This window comes from Podarcis liolepis (assembly GCF_965112155.1).
Source record: "Podarcis liolepis genome assembly, chromosome: 14".
Lineage (NCBI taxonomy): Eukaryota > Metazoa > Chordata > Lepidosauria > Squamata > Lacertidae > Podarcis > Podarcis liolepis.
Window position 1 is genome coordinate 51,313,994 of NC_139569.1, and position 19,501 is coordinate 51,333,494.

The 19,501-nt window shown below is 45.7% G+C and overlaps 2 protein-coding genes across 4 annotated transcripts in view; one reads left to right on the forward strand and one right to left on the reverse strand.

Annotated features, from left to right (window-relative positions):
* Positions 1 to 1,261: 1,261 nt before the first annotated feature.
* MPHOSPH10 (M-phase phosphoprotein 10) lies at positions 1,262 to 12,959 on the reverse strand. 2 transcript variants are annotated; one of them, XM_083475770.1, is made up of 11 exons: positions 12,741 to 12,959; positions 10,621 to 11,302; positions 9,626 to 9,771; positions 8,826 to 9,006; positions 8,090 to 8,231; positions 7,215 to 7,282; positions 6,299 to 6,436; positions 5,231 to 5,341; positions 4,005 to 4,112; positions 2,762 to 2,989; positions 1,262 to 1,469 (listed from the first exon to the last, which is right to left on the reverse strand). In XM_083475770.1, the coding sequence occupies exons 1-11, from the start codon at positions 12,812 to 12,814 to the stop codon at positions 1,323 to 1,325; spliced, it is 2,025 nt and encodes a 674-aa protein (XP_083331896.1). In that variant the 5' UTR covers positions 12,815 to 12,959; the 3' UTR covers positions 1,262 to 1,322. The 2 variants fall into 2 exon arrangements, with proteins under 2 accessions (XP_083331896.1, XP_083331895.1); XM_083475769.1 differs by having other exon boundaries at positions 9,626 to 9,774; positions 12,741 to 12,937.
* A 2,212-nt stretch (positions 12,960 to 15,171) lies between these two features.
* Positions 15,172 to 19,501, forward strand: part of MCEE (methylmalonyl-CoA epimerase) — a 7,318-nt gene continuing 2,988 nt past the window's right edge. The window contains exon 1 of one of the 2 annotated variants that reach the window (XM_083476049.1): positions 15,172 to 16,035. In XM_083476049.1, coding sequence (XP_083332175.1) covers positions 16,005 to 16,035 — 31 coding nt within the window. In that variant the 5' untranslated portion in view covers positions 15,172 to 16,004. Of the gene's footprint in view, positions 16,036 to 18,192; positions 18,340 to 19,501 lie in introns of those variants that run through there. The other variant, XM_083476050.1, reaches the window with a different exon arrangement.

Below are 19,501 nucleotides of genomic sequence, written 5' to 3' on the forward strand. Positions count from 1 at the left end.
CAGAGTGTTTGAGGACCGGGACATTCACAGGGAAACCAAAATGCTTGTTTACAAATCTATTGTATTACCAACCTTACTATATGCTTGTGAAACATGGACCACTTATCAATGCCATATCCAACTAAAAGATTCCATCAACGGTGTCTCCGAAAAAATTTACACATTACTTGGGAAGACAGGGGAACTAATACCAGTGTACTGGAAGAAGCAAAGATCACCAGTGTTGAAGCAATGATTTTTCACCATTCTCTTGGTTTCCAAGTTTTCCATCTCGGCTTTGCCATCTCGGCATAGTCGATCAGCTTCTCTGGTAGGCGAAGTTGCTCATTTGTCTTTCATGCCTTGTCCATGAAGCCAACACATGGAAGCAGGAGACAGTACAACCCTGCTGGCCCTGCTCTCCGGTGTGTCAACCAGAAGCCGTGAAAAAAAAGCACTTGACTGTGCAAGATTCCTGACCACATACATAGAGCATCTGCAGCCAAGTGTGGGTAGGGGCTTTACTCAACATTCCTGCCTACATGAAAATTTTGGCGGTGGAGTCAGAAGGGCAAATGATGTCAGGGGTTTGGCCCTCCTCCATGTGTTTACAATTCCAGAATGGAAGGAAAGTGCAAACTATACCTTACATATCTGACTATAATGGCAAACTATGGTTTGTTATAAATTGAGGAAGTATTTAAAGTACCCAAATGCTTGTTTGTGTAATGTGAAACTACAATTTGGAATTGCATGTCAACAAAGTTAGTGTCCCCTTAAAAAATAGTGGGCATTAAAAAAGGTAAAAGATGCGTCTCTGTGTACATGAGCCAAAATATTGATTACAGTGGTACCTCTGGTTGCGAACAGGATCCATTCTGGAGGCCCATTCACAACATGAAAATAGCGCAACCCGAGGCGCCATATCTGCACAGGTGTGCAGTGCAATTTGGCGCTTGTGCACATGCGCGAAGTGCAATTTAGTGCTTGTGTGCATGGGTGAGTGGCGAAACCCGGAAATAGCCCTTTCCGGTACTTCCGGGTTGCTGCAGGACATAACCTGAAACAACGTAACATGAAGCAAACATAACATGAGGTATGACTGTACCTGAAAGTGCCTGTGTGACAGTGGAGCCCGCCGTTTGATAATTACCAGCGTGCCTGTGTAACCCATGCCCAATGGCCTCTGTTAAGTGGGTTTGCTTTGAGTAATGGAAGAGTTATTTTCAATATAACTTGTCCTTTTAAACAGCTTTATGCAAAGCAGAGAATAAAAACAGGCTTAAAATAGAAAAACAGAACCCTGGTTTTTAATTTATATAAAATACAACATGCATAATATATTACAGTTTCAGCTTCTGGGCAGAGAGTTCTCGTTTCTTAGGTTTCTTCTGGATTTTCTTTGCATCCTTAATTTGCATTTTTACTTGATCTTGCAGCTGAGAAAAGAAGGCTTGGGAGGACTTCAAAGCCTTGTCTTTGCCATCATCCTGTAGCAGAGCAACATTTATTTCAGAACAAATGGAAACATGCACATGTAAAGTAAAATAATGCCCCACAGTTTCAGCCAATTAATTGTTCCAGCAGAATGCATAAGAGAAAGACCCTATTTGTATTCCGATTGATAACTAAATGGCAAACAGCAGCTGTTATGTTATGCAATACCCTTTTTCTGGCAGCATAATAAATCCAGAAAGCGGAAGGGAGGCTTGGCGTTATCTACACTCTCATGCTTAATGCATGTTAATGAGAGATAAGCATGCAGCACTAGGAAAGCATCCCTTTATAATCGAGGACTAAGAGCAATGGGAGCCCCAGTGGAATTTTAAACATTATTCCTTCAAGTTACTCCACCATAATCACTCTATCCTTTAAAAAGGGTCTTATGTTTCACCAACAAAGCATAGCAGAAGGTAGGTTTGTTTGCCATAATATACTTCATTTAAACAATGCCCAAATTGTTTTGTGGTTCCACTGGGCTGAAGGTGCAGAGAATGATCAGAAATCCATCTCAGATATCATATTCAGAATACTATCTATTATGCTTGTAACAGAAACACCGCAGCCCCCAGATGAGTGAAGGACCTGCCTTCTCTGGCATCGGCTTGCCTGCCTGCCTGCCTGGGTCTTGCTCCACCACTTTTCATCACCTCAACACTGAAACGTATCCCCCCCCCCGAGCCTCATTACCCGACCTCCAGTTTGCCCATGATGCTGCTTTTCAGGATTTTTTTAATTAAAAAAAAGGCTGCTGAGTTGTGTGTATATGTGTGTGTGTGTGTGTGTGTGTATGTATAGAGAATCAAGGGTAGATTTTTGTGTGACCGGATTGTCAGCTCAGTTTTGGTACTGAAAACGAATACCCGACCTGGGCTAAGCACATGCTCAGAGGCACTCTGTTTCTTAACTATTCCACCCCTACCCCATCCTCAAGCACTATTTTACACCTGGCTCCGCTGGGTGGATCTCAGCATTTCTAGCAAAAACAAACAATAAGCAACAAACTTGATCCTGCAAACCAAAATATGCCTAATAAGCAAGTTGTAGTACATCAGCCTTTGCTCCCCCACCCCAGTTCCCTGCAGACGTTTTGTATGCCTGAAGTCCAAAACATCTGAAGGGAACCAGGATAGCCTAGGCAAACACACACACACACACACACACACACACACACACACACCCCAAGTTCAGGAGCAGAACACACAAAGGCCTTGGACTAAAGTCTGCTTCTATAGATAGAAGAATAGAGTGATTTCTCCAGTTGTTTCTTTAGCAACCTTACCTTGAGCAAGGAGGTTCTACCTTCCTTGGTTAGCTTCTTCAGTTTCTCAGCCGAAGCCTTTTTGCTCAGTCTAGCCCCCGGCACCAAATTCTTCTCCAGGAGTTTTTGCCGCTTCTCCCTCTCCTTCAGCTTCAGGCGTTTAACAAGCTTCTTTTTCCTCCGTTCCCTTTTTTTGTCAGTGGGGTTTTTTTCAGCATTTGTTTTCACATCCCCACCTTTGTTCTTCTCCTAAAAATAAGAACAGACTGAGGGTGGGATCCAAAAGCAACATAGAAAACTCTCTTTCACACAAATATACAAAATCCAAGTACCAGCTATCTGGCTGCAGCTTTCCCCAAGCTGGCACCCCACTCCACAATTCTCTGGCCTGCAACTCCCTCCAGCCCCTGTCTTAGGTCCTCAGCAGCTCAGCCTTTCTGCCTATGAGTATTAGGGGGCTGAGTACACACCAGGACTTTTTGCACTACTGCAGTCAAATTTTGGTACTCTGTCCCCAGTATGTTTCCCTGGCCCCTCCCTCCTAACTCTTTACCCTTTCTCCAGCCTTGTAAATAAGCCCACAACATTTACTAGCCTGCTGATGGACAGAATGAAACTGCAGGCAGTTTACCCAGAAGTCAGTCTCACTTTATTCAGTGGACTAATGCCTGGGTGGTAATGGTTAAGTCACCAGCAGCCAAGTTGGCACCAGCTCCACCACAGCCAGGCACAACACTACAGGAAGGGGGCAAAAGGGGGAACTAGGCAGCTAGCCTCATGCAAGTGGCCAACAGAAGCAGTTCCTTCTCACCTGTGCACAATTTGTTGCCTACAGCTACCATGAAAATGCTTAAAAACAAGATTGCCCTTGTCTTCCAGAGGGACTTGAGGTGTGGGTGCATTTGTTTTATTACGTTCCTGCTCTGGCTCCACTGTTGTGATTATGTTCATTGCATTTGATAAAAATGTGTAAGTTAGCTTTTTATCAGCTGCTTTGGACACTCAGGTAAGGTGAAAAAAACAGATCACAAGCGTCTAATATTAATAATAAACATTAAGATTCTGTTGAAAGAGCATAAGAGGGGGAAAGCACCAGATTTTGAGAAAAACCTACATAAACCAAGCCAAATCAAACTGCATTTGTTTCCTCCAATTTCAGAGACCCTGGAATGAAACTGGGTTCCCAAGAATGGAGTGTACTTTGCTGCCCAGCAAATGATGGGCCAAGTGGTAAGCTACTGGGAGCTGTGAATTAGTGCCTTACCTTGATCTCTTCCGGCGCAAGGAGGGCAGCATCACTAACACTCACTGGTGCAACTTCTTCCATGGTTATTGCTGGGAGATTGGATACAATTTTAACCTCTGGGACAGGCTAAGGGAAATAGAAAAAGCTATGCATGTTAGATAACAGTGTTAAATGACTTCTACTGCAATCTTACACACACATACCTGGGAGTAGACAAACTCTAACCCTAAAAGCCTGGTCTTGAATTCCATTAATCCGGGTGGACTACAATTCCCAACATCCCTGAGCATTGGCCATGGTGTTGGAGGATGAGGGAGTCAAAAAACATTTGCAGGGCAAGAGGCTCCATATCCCAGAGAAGAAGTGATTCAGTTCCACTTAGGTCAATGGGGGTATATGGATTTGACAAGGCTCCCTAGACTTCATAATGGTATAGTGGTTAGAAGACTGGACTAGGGCCTGCGGACCTGGATTCAAATCCCCACTCCGCCATGAAATTCACTGGGTTAGCCATTGGCTCTTAGCCTAACCTATGTTGCTTAATAGGCTGGGTAATTTCTAACAGCGACCATCCAGGAAGGAAGAGGGCATAACACCAAGTCTTAATTTTGTAAAAGTAACTATACACAAAACCAAAATAATTAACTCCAAATAGTTTGCTTTCTGATAGTCTATTTTAATTCATGAATATAGCCTGGAAAATCTCAAGGAATGGACACTAACCAACCAACCAAAGACTTGCTCATATACAAAGAGGTTTACCCGCAATTTAGACACTGACTGGGTTGCAATCAGCTTTCTAGTAAGTTTTCTAACAGGTGTATGTAAAGCAGTTTGAGATGTTATAGGTAAGCCATAACCTATGGAAATTAGATGTGAAGATGGCAGAGTCAGCATTCTGTTACAGAGGTTAAAGAGCCAAACTTGTATTCCAGCCTGGACAGAAAGACAACCCACTTAGACAGGGACATGTGCAGCAGAAATACAAACAGGCATGGCCAGGAATATCTTTTTTTATTTGTTACAGCTTCTCTGTTGCTGTTACTATGCTATTAGGACAAAACAGGGAGAGAGTGAACCATGTATGCCACTTGAGATACTTGCAGGAAATAGGATGTACACGTATTAACAAGGGAAAATATCTGGAGCATCCGGCTAGCGCAGAAAAACAGTTTTCAACCCTTTTCTACGAAGATGGCTTCTTATGCACAATCCTGCAAACAAAGTTGCATTACCATACTTACTGGTTTAGGTGTGAAGTGGAAATTAGAAAGGGCATCAAGTCTAAGGAAGAGCGAGTCCATCATTTTCTGTATTTCTGCATGCTCAGGTTTTTCTTCCTCTTCCGTTTTTTTCTGGATTAAGAGCAATGTGGGATTAGACAAGAGCAACTTCCAAGCAAGATTTTTCACTCAAAAGAAAGCAAATGCTACCTTTGGCCTTTTAGAGGCCAGGAAAGGGGAAGTTTATTTATTTATTTCCTTTACATGCACCCCCTTTTCTGGGGTCCCTAAGAGTTACCAATTTATAGGCTCACTCGCCCTTCACTAAACCCAGATGCTATGGGCTTACTTCACAAAATACACAAGGTTAAAAAAAATCTCCCCCCAAAACATTCCTAATTGCCAAATGGTGAGTTTTTCAAGTCCTGGTTTATATTTCAGAACAACAGATATTACAAGTTTCATCTGCATAATTCAGCTGCAAAGGAAACAAGAGACTATTTCAAATGGAATCAGCATTGAAGGGGAGGAAGGAGAAAACACAAAATGACTTGTACTTCCTTTCCCTCTGCTTATTTCTCAGGACCAAAATGGCTCCCTGGCAGCATCGTGCAGGGCCTAAATGATGCACTGTGGTGCAGGATCCTTCAACAATGGGATTACCATGGAATGTGAATTACAGAAAATTTCTAAAGCCCATTTTTTAAAAAATAAAAGAAACAAACAATTGATTTAGAAAGGCTTGGAAGAGTAGAGTTGCAGTTATGAGTTGAGAAGTTGAGAAGGAAGCCACATGCAAATTCACTCTAGAGCAACTCTCCTCCTCATCTTCCCTGACTCCTGGCCACGCTAGCTGGGACTGATGGGAACTGATGTCCCACAACACCTAGAGGATATCATGTTCCCCATTTCTGTCCTAAAAGCTTCTGCTCCTTTCAGGTCAGAGAAAACAAGGCTGAAGCTCTCAAGTGCCACAAAATGCAAACCATGTCAAGGGAAGCTCATTACTTCTACATCTGCCCACTGCCACAGATAAAGTTGGGCCCTCAAGCACCCTTAACAACCAATACAACCTCCCTCAAAAGGCACCTGATTAAGTTTCAAATATTCTTGCTCATAAATTTCTGCAAGACTCAGCTTGCTTTTCTCGTGATCCAGAGTCAACCGCTTCTTATATTCATAGGGGTCTTCTTTCGGTTTTTCTTTACGAACCACATCGTCCCAAGCCTAAAACAAAGTTTTTTAAAAAAAAACAAACACCACCACAGCTATATTAAAAACAATACAGAACCATGTGCAGCCTTTTCTGTAGGTAACAAAAGAATTTAGCCATTCACATTCATTTGCCTTAACATTTCTATTCTGTCTTTTGTTTTAGAGAAGGGTAGTCAATGAGATTGCATTCTGCTTAAGAATTCAACAGTTGCAAATCGACACATCACAGAATACTAAATCTTACAAATGGATGGCTCTTTAAAGAAAAAGGTTTTAAGTTTTTGATGGCAGTCCTGAAGCAATGACTGGCTTCCCTGGGGAGGAGATTTGATAAAATGGGAGCCACACTAGTGAAGACTCTGCACCCCATTATGTGACAGAAGGCTTTTTTTGTGGTAACCTCTTAAACTGCAGAATTCCCTTCCCACAGATCTGACTCTGAAACCTTCATTATGTAGCTTTCATCATATACTGAAGAGGTGCCTCTTCAATCTAATTGATAACAATACAATAAGCAGATGGCAGACTCTTCATTTTGTAGGAGATATCACCTACAGTGACTTCATACAGATATTCGATAGTAAGGGAGACAATAAGGAACTCCCAAGCATTTATCAGACCCTTCAAGAAGTGGGGGATACAGAAAGGGCATTGTTTAAAGCTTAAGCAACATTAGTTGTGCTCTTGTTCTTTTTCAATGTACATATTCAATGCAAATGTAAAATCTGCTGAGTTCCCTTTCCCATTCTCCTTCCAATAGCAATGAAGACATGAAAACAGATCTATTAACCTGATCTTTTATCCTTCTCTTGATAATCTCTTCAAGCTCCAGAGTTGTTTCTTCTGTGATCACAGGAGCTGAGAATACAAAAGCAGCAAACTCAGGATTTTTTTTAATGAAATGCATTTGTAAATAACCTTATGGGTTAAGAGCAGGCTCCTTTCTCTATTGCCAGCTGCCATTTGAAAAGACATGGAACCATTATCAATTCAGCAGCAGCAGCAGCACCCAAACCTAAAGGTCATAATGAACTGGGTGCACACAGGTACAGCTGTTTGAGGGCAGCAGTGTAACCAGAGATGATCCTGGCTGCAAATGCAGAGGAGCTCCTGGGACAGACTGGGATCAGTCTCTGCTTGAGACTGGGAGACATACACAATTAATGTCCCCCTTAGCCATGGCCTGACCGATTCTAGGAAGTCTGCATCATGCTAAGAACCATGGATGGAAAGCAGAGGGTCTGGGAAGAGGGTGCCCACCTTAGAAGGTTGATTTCATAATTTCCAGCTATTAAAGGTACAAAATTACAGTGTCTCTATATCAAACATAAGCCTGGAGGCTTATAAAAATTCCAGGAAGAGGAAAAAGACAAAGGTCTGGCGCTACTCTTGCTCATGCAGAAGCGCTGTTTGTAAGAGCTGGTGCCCCCATGCTACAGCTATATAAAAGGTTACCAGAATGTGCATGACTGCAGAAGGAAGTGGCACAGCTGCCACAAAGAACTGCCAGTGCCTCTACATCAGTGACTTCTCCTGGCCCAGAGCTCATCAGCACCCCCAACATAGTTCCCAGCTCTTCATGCAGGGGGTCACCTGCTGCTGCTGCAAGCCCTGCCCTATAAGGAACATTTAAGTGAAAGCGCTGCTGGGAAGTGCAATGTTTACCCATTTTGACTGCATGGTCAAAAATAACCATTTCCTCCAGAAGGCTGTTCTCAGGCCGCTTTTGTCCTGTCACTTCACCTCTCAGCTGCCAAGGCTTCTCCATCAGCAGTTCCTTTTCTAGCGATTTAATTTTTTCGCTCATCTGCAAAAAAAAAAAAGTTCTTAAGGCACTTTGTTTCCCATGGCTTCAATCCCACTTTATTTCCCTTGGCTTCAATCTTACATGTTTACTTAAGGACATTCACAGGAGGACAGTTGATATCCCCTTCTCCCACCTGTGACCTTCCCCCCACCCACTCACTTGAAAATGACTCTCTAGAGTCTAGGGATCCTCCTAAAAATGTTGAATTGAGGGGTGGGGGCTGCTGTTGGAAGGAGGAAAAGAGGAGAAACTTCCATTCTGTGAACGTCCTTATCTTAGGCTCCAAGAACAATTTTGGGTGATGCCACCCCCCTTTCCCCATCAGTCTCCTGCACCCCACCCCCAATGTCCAGGAGCCCCAATCCTACAAAAAGCTTTTTAGGATGCATGGAGTCTGCCAGAGGCAAGAGGAAACACGAAACTTTCCTTCTGTAAACCTCCTTAAGTCAACTTATCTTAGGATCCCAAACACTGCCTTATTCTCTTTTCTGTTTTTTCATGCTTGAAGTTCTTATTTTTTTGCTATAAACAGGCTAGTTTCAGATGGCATGAGATAAACGCATTTGGTTTGGTGGGATGCAACAGAAAGTTTACCTTTTCCTGTCTTTTCTCAAAGGACGACTTTGCTTCAGCAGAACTATTTCTCTTTGCCGGGAACATATCTATCTCCTCTTCTGTGTCACTGTCATTTGGCAAGCTGAACGTCACTCGTTTAGAAGGATCTTTGCTTTTTTCATTCCCTCCTTTCTGTTTGATTTCATCCATTTCCTCAGCTCTGTAGTTAAACAGCATTACATGAAAAAGAGACCTTTAAAGGACTTTCATTAGGCTTTTGATTCATTCATAAACACATGAGCCTGCTGGGACACCACACAAAAGTGCCCTGAGGAAAGTATCCATTCACAAAACATTCTGGACACGTCTGCAAACTGGAAATCCTGTCATGGACACCACACACACGAGAGAGAGAGAGAGAGAGAGAGAGAGAGAGAGAGAGAGAGAAGCCTATTCTGCTGGCTACAAGAGAAGGCTTATTTCAAACCTAATTTGGGGATCAGAGTGAGGAAAGAAGAGCCATGTGGGAACCAGGGAAGGCCTTAATGAGTACGTCTCCAGACACCATGTTGATGACCCTGTTACCATTCATACATGACTCTGCAAGCAGTATAGCTCTCCAGATAGGAAAGATGCTATTGTATTGACAACACAACAATATTTATCTCCTCAAAGAAGATTACCTCTGCTCCCCAAAAAACTTTGGGATGCAATTCTATGCACACTTACCAGAGAGAAAGCCACATTGAGTACAAAGAAACTAACATCTGAGTAAACATGCACTGGTCATTTCATTTTATTATCCACTTAGCACTGCCCTCAAAATATCAGCCACATACTCATCATCTATGTCGCCTTCTTCCTCTTCTTCCTTTCCCTCAATCTGGTCACTGTCACTATCCTTGTGTTCACTTGCGAAGTCTTCATAATCACCCACAGGATCAAAGTAGTCCTGATATTTAAGATCACGAGCACTTTTGATGATCTGCTGGGAAGAAGAGGAGAGAAACCAGCAAGAGGTTACAAAGAGGCTCCTGAAGTTTCAACGTAACATTTGAACAAGATGAATGAGTAAAGGGGCTATATTAAATAGTTAGGCTTATTAAATAAACTGGATAGTTTACATTTTTTTCCTGAAGAAGCATGAACCAAAGTCTTAAAATACTTTATTAACAATCAATTCTATTTTCAGGACCTGCAAGCATGGATGTGGCCAAAGTGACCCATGTGATTTGAAGTTAAAAAGTACTTTGAGAATATTCTTCAACATGTTCTCATGCATCGCTTTTCTTCCTACTCTGCTTTCAGATGCCTCAGGGATTCAGATACACCTTTGCTCCAGCTAGATCAATGAAAAGTTCAGCTGCCATTTTGCTGTTCTCCATTTAGTCCATTCTTAGTGGCAGTCAATGCAAATTGTAAGTCTTTTTCCAATTAATGAACACAATGCAAATAGTTATCCTGTTATTTACCGACAGTTACAGGCAGCATGTGAGAAGGTAACTTTTCAAAAATACAAGATGGGAAGTTCTCTGATATATGGACTCCTTATACAGATCTATTACTTGAACGTTTGAGCAATGGGTTGATCTGAACCACCAGTTCCCTCACTACTTTCCTGCTCTTACCCCTTACTTGTACACATGGAGCATGTTGGCTTGATTTATTATGATTTTGTTTGTATTGTTATTATGATTTTGTTTGTAATGTTCAACTGCATTTGTTTCCATAAAATGCTATTAATAAAAAAGACAGTTGCGTTATGAAGTCATTACTAAACCCTCTGAGTGTTTAGCTTTTAACATATGATGTTTTACACCTTTTATGCAGTTACCTTCGTTTTGGAATCTCCAAATTCCTCTTCATCCTCACTCTCATCATCTTCAGAAAAAATGTCCTCAAAGTAATTTATTCCTTCTTCTTCATCATCATCATCACCCTTCTCTCCGATTTGTCTTTTCTCCACTGCATCCAAACAAGCCTCCATCTCAGCCAGTTTGAAAAATCTGTCATCCACTATGGACTTTTCTCCTGTTTTTTTCACAGTACTCTTTGATGTTCGGGCTTGCTGCTCCAACTTATCAATGTCAAAGTCCATATTGGAATCATCGTCACTAAATGCATCGTCTTCCATGGCCCCAAGCCAATTTCTCTTTCCTTCAAGCTCACTTTCCTCTTCAAGATGACCATTGTTGAAATCTGCCTCTACTTCCATCTGGTCCTCATTACCCGCCTGATCCTCATTGTCTTCTGAGACAGAACCATCCTTGTCTGAAGCTGGAAGAAGGCACAGATCCTCCTCTCCCTCCACATCTCTAGCAACAGCTCTCTTGAAGTAGCCTAGAACTGCATTATTCTGGAGTTCTAGCTGTTGCCAAATCTGCTCTTCATCAAAGTTCTCTATCACCAGTTCCTTTAAAGGACTTCCAGAAATAACATCAGCTCCAAGCATTTTGTGGAAATCGTATAATGTTTTTGTTAGAGAGATGAAGTCATCTGCAAGTCCATCCTGAATGCTGGAGTCAAAACAAATTGTAAGACATCGTGCATTTTAAAAGTCATAAAGTTTAGGTCTTTGTCAGATCAAGACGCAGAAACAGGAAAAGTATGTGAATATACAGGAATATCTCAGCGATATTGCAGGTTCAGTTCCAGACCACCACACACACACAAAAGAAAAATCACAAACAAGTCACACAAATTTACACTATATTGTAGTCTATTAAGCCAGGTCCCCACGGCTGCAGGGGTGGGAGGGGGAAAACCTGGCCCCAGCTCTAGCCAGCTCCACTCCTGTGGCCAGAAGGGGAGCAGCAGCAGGGGAGTGGGAGGCTGGAGTGCATGCAGCTGCACCCATGTCCTCATAAGGAGCAATATCTGCGGAATAAAATTAGGTATGCTTATATACACCATTACTGCTGGTACAGAATGCACGCAAGTTGGCCATGCAACATCAGTTCGGAACAAACTGCAGTTTGCTAATACACTAACAATACTCAAGGTTTTGAGGTTAATGCAGAAAGCCTTCAATGACATGGGTCCCCAAAACTCAAAGGAGAACTTCTCCCTATATCTACCACACCGTGCTTTGAGATCTGCTGAAGAAGCCCTTCTAAATGGTCCATCTGACAGGCACTGTCCCTTGTCCGCCTTCCTAGTGGTGACACCCCACCTGTGGAAACCCCCATGGCTACAGTACTGAGGGTATTCTTCCAAGATCCATAGCAAAGTTACCTGGACTGCTGTTTGATGCTTAAAAACATTCTCTCTCCTCCTCCTCCTCTCTCTGTGTATACACATATAACACTGCGTGTGTGTGTGTGTGTGTGCGTGTGTACAGTGCCAGATTTAAGGTGATGTGGTTGGTTCCAATGTAAAGGGCTCCGGGCCAAGGGGATGCAAAATAACAACAATAATAGTAATTATAATAATAAAGCCCATATTTATGGGTACCTACTGAGATCCATTTTAAAACAACTGTATCAAAATGAATTATGATTCTGTTGTGAAAATAAGAAATATTTTTGGGAGGGCACCAAATTCTGTCTTCGCTGAGGGCACCCTGTTATCCAAGTCTGCCCCTGGTATGAAGTGGGTGCTGGACTCCCCTGCCCCAGGCAGCAGTGCCAACAGTCTGGGGTGGAGGGAATGGTAGCCCAGGAACGACCCACGCCTGGAATTACCCCCAAATAATGCCTGTAACCCCCCACACCAAGGGAGAGGGCAATCTCCCGCGCGAGGAAGCCTTCCTGCGGCGCCCGGCATGGCGGGGGTGGGCTAGATGCCCCTCGGAGGCCCCTTTTCCATGAAACCAACTGACTCAGCTCCAAGGATCTCAGTGGCGCCGACTCTCACTCGCCCGCGTGCTTCGGGATGCTGAAGACACGCGTTCTTCTTTTCTCAAAAGTGGCCGTAACGTGAGCACGCGCCCGGGCGGGAGGGAGGCCGCTTTACCTGAGGAAGCGCTCGGGGTGGGCCGTGGCGGCGCCCAGCCTCTCCAAGCAGGCGCCCAGCCTTCCGCCCGCCATCTCCTCGTCTTCTTCGCCGCCTCCGCTGCGCCGCCCGGCCCGGCCGCGTCCCTCAGCCCGCCGAGGAAAGTTCCGCCTCTCGGCCGAGCGCCGAAGGTTCCGCGTGCGGGGAAGGAGAAGGCGGCGGCCCAGGCTGAGCTCCTCCTTCCTTGGGGGCCGAGAGACGAAGCGCTCGGGGCGGGGGAGGCGCGGCGGCCTCTTCTCGCGGGGCGAGGCTGCAGCGCCGCCGGGAAGACGCGCAGAGACGCCTCTTGATCGCTACGCGGTTTAAAAAGAGAATAAAACAATAAAATGATCAGTCTAAAAACAACAAGACAAGTCTGAATCATTGGGAGCCTAAAGCCTTCGGAAAGGGACCCCAGAGGACAAGTAGTCCAGCCCCAGAAAGGCAGGATTCTCCACTCGATCCCGCGTGCCAGGTGGCATCTGCGAGGGACGGAAAACAGATGGCAACAGAAATCCTCTTAGCATTCTAAGTCCTTTTAAATGTGCTTGTGGAAGGGGCAGTTGGGGGTTTGATTTCTGGTTCTTATTCTGTCTTTTGTGTTTTGTATTTTTATGCTGTGAAATAAAATTAAAACTTAGCTGTTTCTCTCTATATAGATATACACACACACCGCTTTCCTCCATGGAGCTCAAGGTGGTGTACATAAACCCCACTTTATCCCCACAAACAACCCTATGAGCCACACTGCTCTTTGCACGCCTACTCAGGAGTAAGCTCCATTGATTTCAAGCAGGACTTGCTTCCAGTTAAGTGTGCATAGGATTCTACCAGTTGGTGGTTCTAGCCCACCCAGGGATGGCTCTGGGCAGGATTCCTGCATTGCAGAGGGTTGGACTAGATGACCCTTGGGATCCCTCCCAACTCTACATGCTGAGCTAATGCATCCCAGGGGTGGGGAGCGGGGACAGGGTGCCCTCCAGATGGTGACGGACTGCATCTTCCAATATGACCCTTGGGCATGCTGGCTGGGGCTCTTGGTAGCTAGAATCCAACGGGATCCGGAAGACGACTAGTTTTAAATTCCCGGTGCATGCAGAGCATGCAGGCCAAGCATCATTTTATGCAACTCTATCATGTCTCCTGGGACGCTGGTGTAAACCTCTCAGCTTTGGGCTTGCTGATCGGAAGGTCGGAGGTTCGAATCCCCGCGACAGGGTGAGCTCCTCTTGTTCGGTCCCAGCTCCTGCCAACCTAGCAGTTCAAAAGCACGTCAACAGGTACCGCTCCGGCGGGAAGGTTTCCATGTGCTGCTCTGGTTCGCCAGAAGCAGCTTAGTCATGCTGACCACATGACCCAGAAAAACTGTCTGTGGACAAACATTGGCTGCCTCAGCCAGTAAAGCGAGATGAGCGCCGCAACCCGAGTTGTTCACGACTGGACTTAACTGTCAGGGGTCCTTTACCTTTGCCTTTATCATGTCTCCTGCTAGGAGTTGTTTCTTTTTGCTTTGTCTTATGTCTTATCAATTAAAAAAACCTCAGTGTGACATGAGCAATTTTTTATTCTGAAAGTGTGACCCAGAGAAAATAGTTTGAGAACCACTGATCTAGTGTATGATGGCCAGACACTTGGTTTCTGCTGCCCCTCCCGACTTTCTGCAGCCTTCAACGTGTCCTGAAAATCTACTCCAGAGAATTGGGGGCACCCCAGCATTATAGTCTGGGGGCTTGATGACAGTTGAGGAGGGCGACATGTGCAGTGGGAAGCATCTTGCCTTTAAGGTGCCCCAAGGGTCTCTTAGTGTACTTGCAGCAACAGACTAACATGACTATCCTTCTGCAGCTTAATATTAAGGCCACAGGTGATCCTGGGTCTTTAGTCCCAAGCATCTGGTATTCAGAGGTAGACTGCATCTGCAGATAGAGGCTTACTCTCTGTTTGGTAAAGCACCAAAGTACATATATTTAATTAATTAATTAATTAATTAATTATACCCTGCCCATCTGGCAGGGTTTTCCCAGCCACTCTGGGCTAAACAGGACTGCCTTCAGATGTCTTGTAAAAGTCAGATAGTTGTTTATTTCCTTGACATCTGACGGGAGGGCGTTCCACAGGGCGGGTGCCACCACCCAGAAGGGCCTCTGCCTGGTTCCCTGTAGCTTCACTTCTTGCAGTGAAGAAACCGCCAGAAGGCCCTCAGAGCTAGACCTCAGTGTCCAGGCTGAACGATGGGGTGGAGATGCTCCTTCAGGTATACTGGGCTGAGGCCGTTTAGGGCTTTAAAGTTCAGCATCGACACTTTGAATTGTGCTTGGAAATGTCCTGGGAGCCAATGTAGGTCTTTCAGGACCGGTGTTATGTGGTCTTGGTGGCCGCTCCCAGTCACCAGTCTAGCTGACGCATTCTGGATTTCTACAGTTTTATTTGTATGCTGCCTTCCGTAGTTCAACCCATGCTCAAGGCAACATGAAAAACACACGTAACTACAACATAACAAACATAGTCATAAACAATAAATAAAATACACATAAAAAATACCCAGCCCAGCTGAGTGGTGCTGGTGGTGATGCCTCAGATGCCAGAGCCAGGTAGAGACTACCTTGTAGGGAGGTTTGATCATGGGTAGGCAACCTAAGGCCCAGGGGCCGGATGCAGCCCAATCGCCTTCTAAATCCGGCCCATGGATGGTTGGGAATCAGCGTGTTCTTACATGAGTAGAATGTGTCCTTTTATTTAAAATGCATCTCCGTGTTATTATTGGTGGGGCATAGGAATTTGTTCATTTCCCCACCCAAAATACAGTTCGGCCCCCCACAAGGTCTGAGGGACAGTGGATCGGCCCCAGGGTGAAAAAGTTTGCTGACCCCTGGGTTTGATCCTTTATGCTTCTCATTAAACACACACACACACACACCAAATGCTGGACACAAACTGGGGAAGGATGTTGGATTTAGCTCTGACTTTAGAGCATCTTAGACTAGAAGTCAACCTTCTACCCTTTGAGTCCAACGGGAGCATTTGGCTAAAGCCATTAGAAAAAAGGGTCGCGCTAGGACCGCGGGGCGGCTCCTTTCTGCCCCTCTCCCCGGCGAAGGCCGCCTCGCCATCTTTTCGCGAGCGCCGCTTCCCTTCCCTTTTTGAGCCTGCGGCGGTGCCGTTGCCAGCGCTCTCTCGCCTTCGCTCTGGCTTCATGGAAGCGGGTTCTCCGTTACAGCTGCTCAGCCTGCCGTGCCAGGTTCAAAGATGGCGGCCCTCTCGCGACCCCTGGCAGCAGGTAGGGGGAGGCGGGGCTCCGAGGCGGAGACCCCTGTGGGGCGGGCGGGGGGGGGCGGGCTGCACTTTGCAGGCGACGAGGGAGGGTACCTGGAGAGAAGCTTTGCTTCGCACCCCTTGATTTGTCCCTCTTTTTGCAGCCTCCTGGAGAAGGCAAGGTCTCTTCCGCTGGGTCCCACCAAGGCCACGTCCGCACCAGGCACTGAAGGCGCCGTGAGGCCGCTTTAAACAGGCCTGGCTCCGCCGCCAAGAAAGAGTTTGCTAGAGGGGCAGAGAGCTACAATTCCGAGCTACAATTCCGAGAGTGGATTAACAAGCATAGAATAATAGAATTGGAGAGTAGAGTTGGAAGGAACCCGAGGGTCATCTAGTCCAGCCCCCTGCAAGGCAGGGATCTCAGCTAAAGCATCCAGGACAGGTGGCCACCCAAGCTTTGCTCCAAGGAAGCAGAGTTCACAGCCTCCTGAGGGAGTCCATTCCAAACAGCTCATACTGTCAGAAAGTTTTTCCTGGTGTTTAGTCGGAATCTTCTTTCTTGTAATTTGAATTGGTTCAAGTTCTACTCTCTGAAGTAGGGAGAAACAAGCTTGCTCCTTTAGTACCCTTGGGTGCAGCTCATCAGGCCCTGGAGATGAAATTCATTTAAAGTAGCTAGGTGTTCCCTGACCACCTCTCTTCCTGCTTTGGGCTGCAGCTCCTCCTTGCATCATTTATCCTGTTCTTGCCAGATTGGGCACTGCTTTCCTTTTGGGGGAAGGTGAGTTCCCTGGGGGACTCTGGGAAGGGGAGTAGGGGAGTCAGCACCTTTAACAAACTACAGTTCCCAGGATTCTTTGGGAGAAGCCACAACTGTTTCAGTGGCATGATACTGCTTAAATGTATTGTGCAGATGGGGCCTCCCTCTCCGATGTCAAGTTCTACTTAAATATCCCCCTCCCAGAGCTACAATTTCCAGAGTGGTTTAACAAACTGTTATGTTTAGCTGCTAGGGATTGCCCACCCATCGGATCTCCAAGGCTGACTGCTCTCTGCCCACACGCCCAATCTCAACACCCACCCACACACCCCACGGATCTCCATGGCTGCTCCTTCACACCCCCCACCCACCTGATCTTCGTGCCCACCCTACATACTTCCATGTATTTTAGGCATATCACAATGTTTAGCTGGTGATGTATCATGATGTTGAAAACTGGATATTCCACAGCCCTAGTTGGAGGGACCCACTGCAATTCAGGAATATGCAGCTGTCCTATACAGGGATCAAACTGCAACCGTGGCATTACCAGCACCAGGCTCTTCAGTTGCTTATGGGTCATCCCCCCACCTCTTGAATTTCTGAGGGAGGTGGAATTGCCAAGAGCGTACCCTGTGCAGACTCCTGGGAGGGGTCTGAGGGAAGGAGCAATCCTTTTCAATATTGGAGGCCTAATATCCTTCCTCCACAATCTCACCATCTGTTCTAATGTGCTCATGCACCTGATGTGGTCTGTATCCTGCCAAGCCCCTCGGCTGCAAGGAGGGTGGATTGTTTCCCATGTGACTTGACAGCCTTACATGCGAAAAGGATCTAGGGGTTTTTAGTACAGCACCAGAAGCTTGACATGAGTCCACAGTGTGATGCAGCCGGGGGGGGGGGGGGGAAGCTAAGGCTATTCAAGGCTGCATCAAGAGAAGTGTCCAGATCAAGGAAGTAATAGTCCCACTCTATTCTGCCTTGGTCAGACCACACCTGGAATCCTTGTGTCCAATTCTGGGGCACCACAATTTGAGAAGGATATATTGACAAGCTACGTGTGCAGGGGAGGGCAACTTTAGGATGATCAAGGGTCTGGAAGTCATGTCTTATTAGGAACTGTTGAAGGAGCTGGGTATGTTTATCCTGGAAAAGAGGATACTGAGAGGACTAATAGATTCAAATTACAAGGAAGGAGATCCTGACTAAACATTAAAAAGAACTTTCTGACAGTAAGAGTGGAATGGACTCGCTTGGAAGCTGGTGGTCTCTTTATTGGAGGTTTTTAAGCAGTGGTCAGACGGCCATCTATCGTAGATTCTTTAGCTGTGATTCTGGCATTGAAGGGGGTTGGACTGGATGACCCTTGGGGATCCCTTCCAACCCTACAATTCTATGATTTTGCCTTGAATTTCTACAGATAATGACTGCGAGTGTGTGTGCTGCCAGGGTGCCCATGGGGGAACTAGCAAGTGCCCCACCTCCCACCACTAATTGAGAAAGCTTTCACTATGCATTGAAAATGGGACACTTGGGAACTCTCCAGAAGAAACAGAATGGAGAGTAAAGGTAAAGGTACCCCTGCCCGTACGGGCCAGTCATGTCCAACTCTAGGGTTGTGCGCCCATCTCACTTAAGAGGCCGGGGGCCAGCGCTGTCTGGAGACACTTCCGGGTCATGTGGCCAGCGTGATGAAGCTGCTCTGGCGAGCCAGCACCAGCACAGCTCACGGAAATGCCGTTTACCTTCCCGCTATAAAGCGGTCCCTATTTATCTACTTGCACTTAGGGGTGCTTTCGAACTGCTAGGTGGGCAGGAGCTGGGACCGAAAGACGGGAGCTCACCCCGCCGCAGGGATTCGAACTGCCGACCATGCGATTGGCAAGTCCTAGGCACTGAGGTTTTACCCACAGCGCCACCTGCGAGACACTTGGGAACTCTCCAGAAGAAACAGAATGGAGATCACAAGAACAAATGCCAAAGCATTCTAGGGAGTGCTGGATAGCCTTCTTTCTTTTAAGTGTTAATTCCAAATGCTCGTTGTTTTGCTTATGAGGAGGAAAAGGTATAGAAAGGAGAATTCCTGGATGCTAAGATCCAAGTGTGGGGCAAGTACTCTTTGATGAGAAAACCACAGGGGAGATTTAAAGTCACAAAATATGCAGCAAAGTAAGGGGTGGAAATATAGGCTGTCAGACCTTTAAAATAAGGTTAACCATAATGCTAAGCAAACAAAAGAACCAGAGTCTGCTTCATTTGTGGCACCTGAGACAAGAACTCTGGTGGAAAGCGCAGAGTGCCCGTCCTGTATTATTACTGGAGCTGGTATTAATGGTCAGGAAATGCCCAGATAAGCAGGTGCATTTTTAGTTGCTGGGAGAAGCACCACACAATTGATGCCTGCTTGATCTCCCATTCCTTTCTAATGGAACAGAGCTCTTCTCCAACATGGAGAATATGCCCTTTCTGATTGTCACATCCAGACAACAAGTTAACATGGAGTACTTGTAGGTACAGAGCCTCGGTTTTGGACCAGGGTATTGCTGCCATCATCACATAAACTGGTCTAATCCCCTTGTAGAAGCACCAGCCATCACAACCTCTTGTAGCTGTGAATTCCATAAGTTTAATTTTCCTTCCTTGGGGACATTCCCTGGCAAGAGGGATTGACTGTTAAAACCACACTGCAAACTGTGGGTCTGTGAGGGGAATTGGAGTCCCCTAACAACTC

Coding starts and splice junctions, on each gene's coding strand:
- MPHOSPH10 (XM_083475769.1), bottom strand. CDS start 12,814: ATGGCGGGCGGAAGGCTGGGCGCCTGCTTGGAGAGGCTGGGCGCCGCC. Junction 8,232..8,825: donor TTGAGAAAAGACAGGAAAAG/GTAAACTTTCTG, acceptor TTTTTTTTGCAG/ATGAGCGAAAAAATTAAATC. Junction 2,990..4,004: donor TTGCGCCGGAAGAGATCAAG/GTAAGGCACTAA, acceptor TCTTATTTTTAG/GAGAAGAACAAAGGTGGGGA.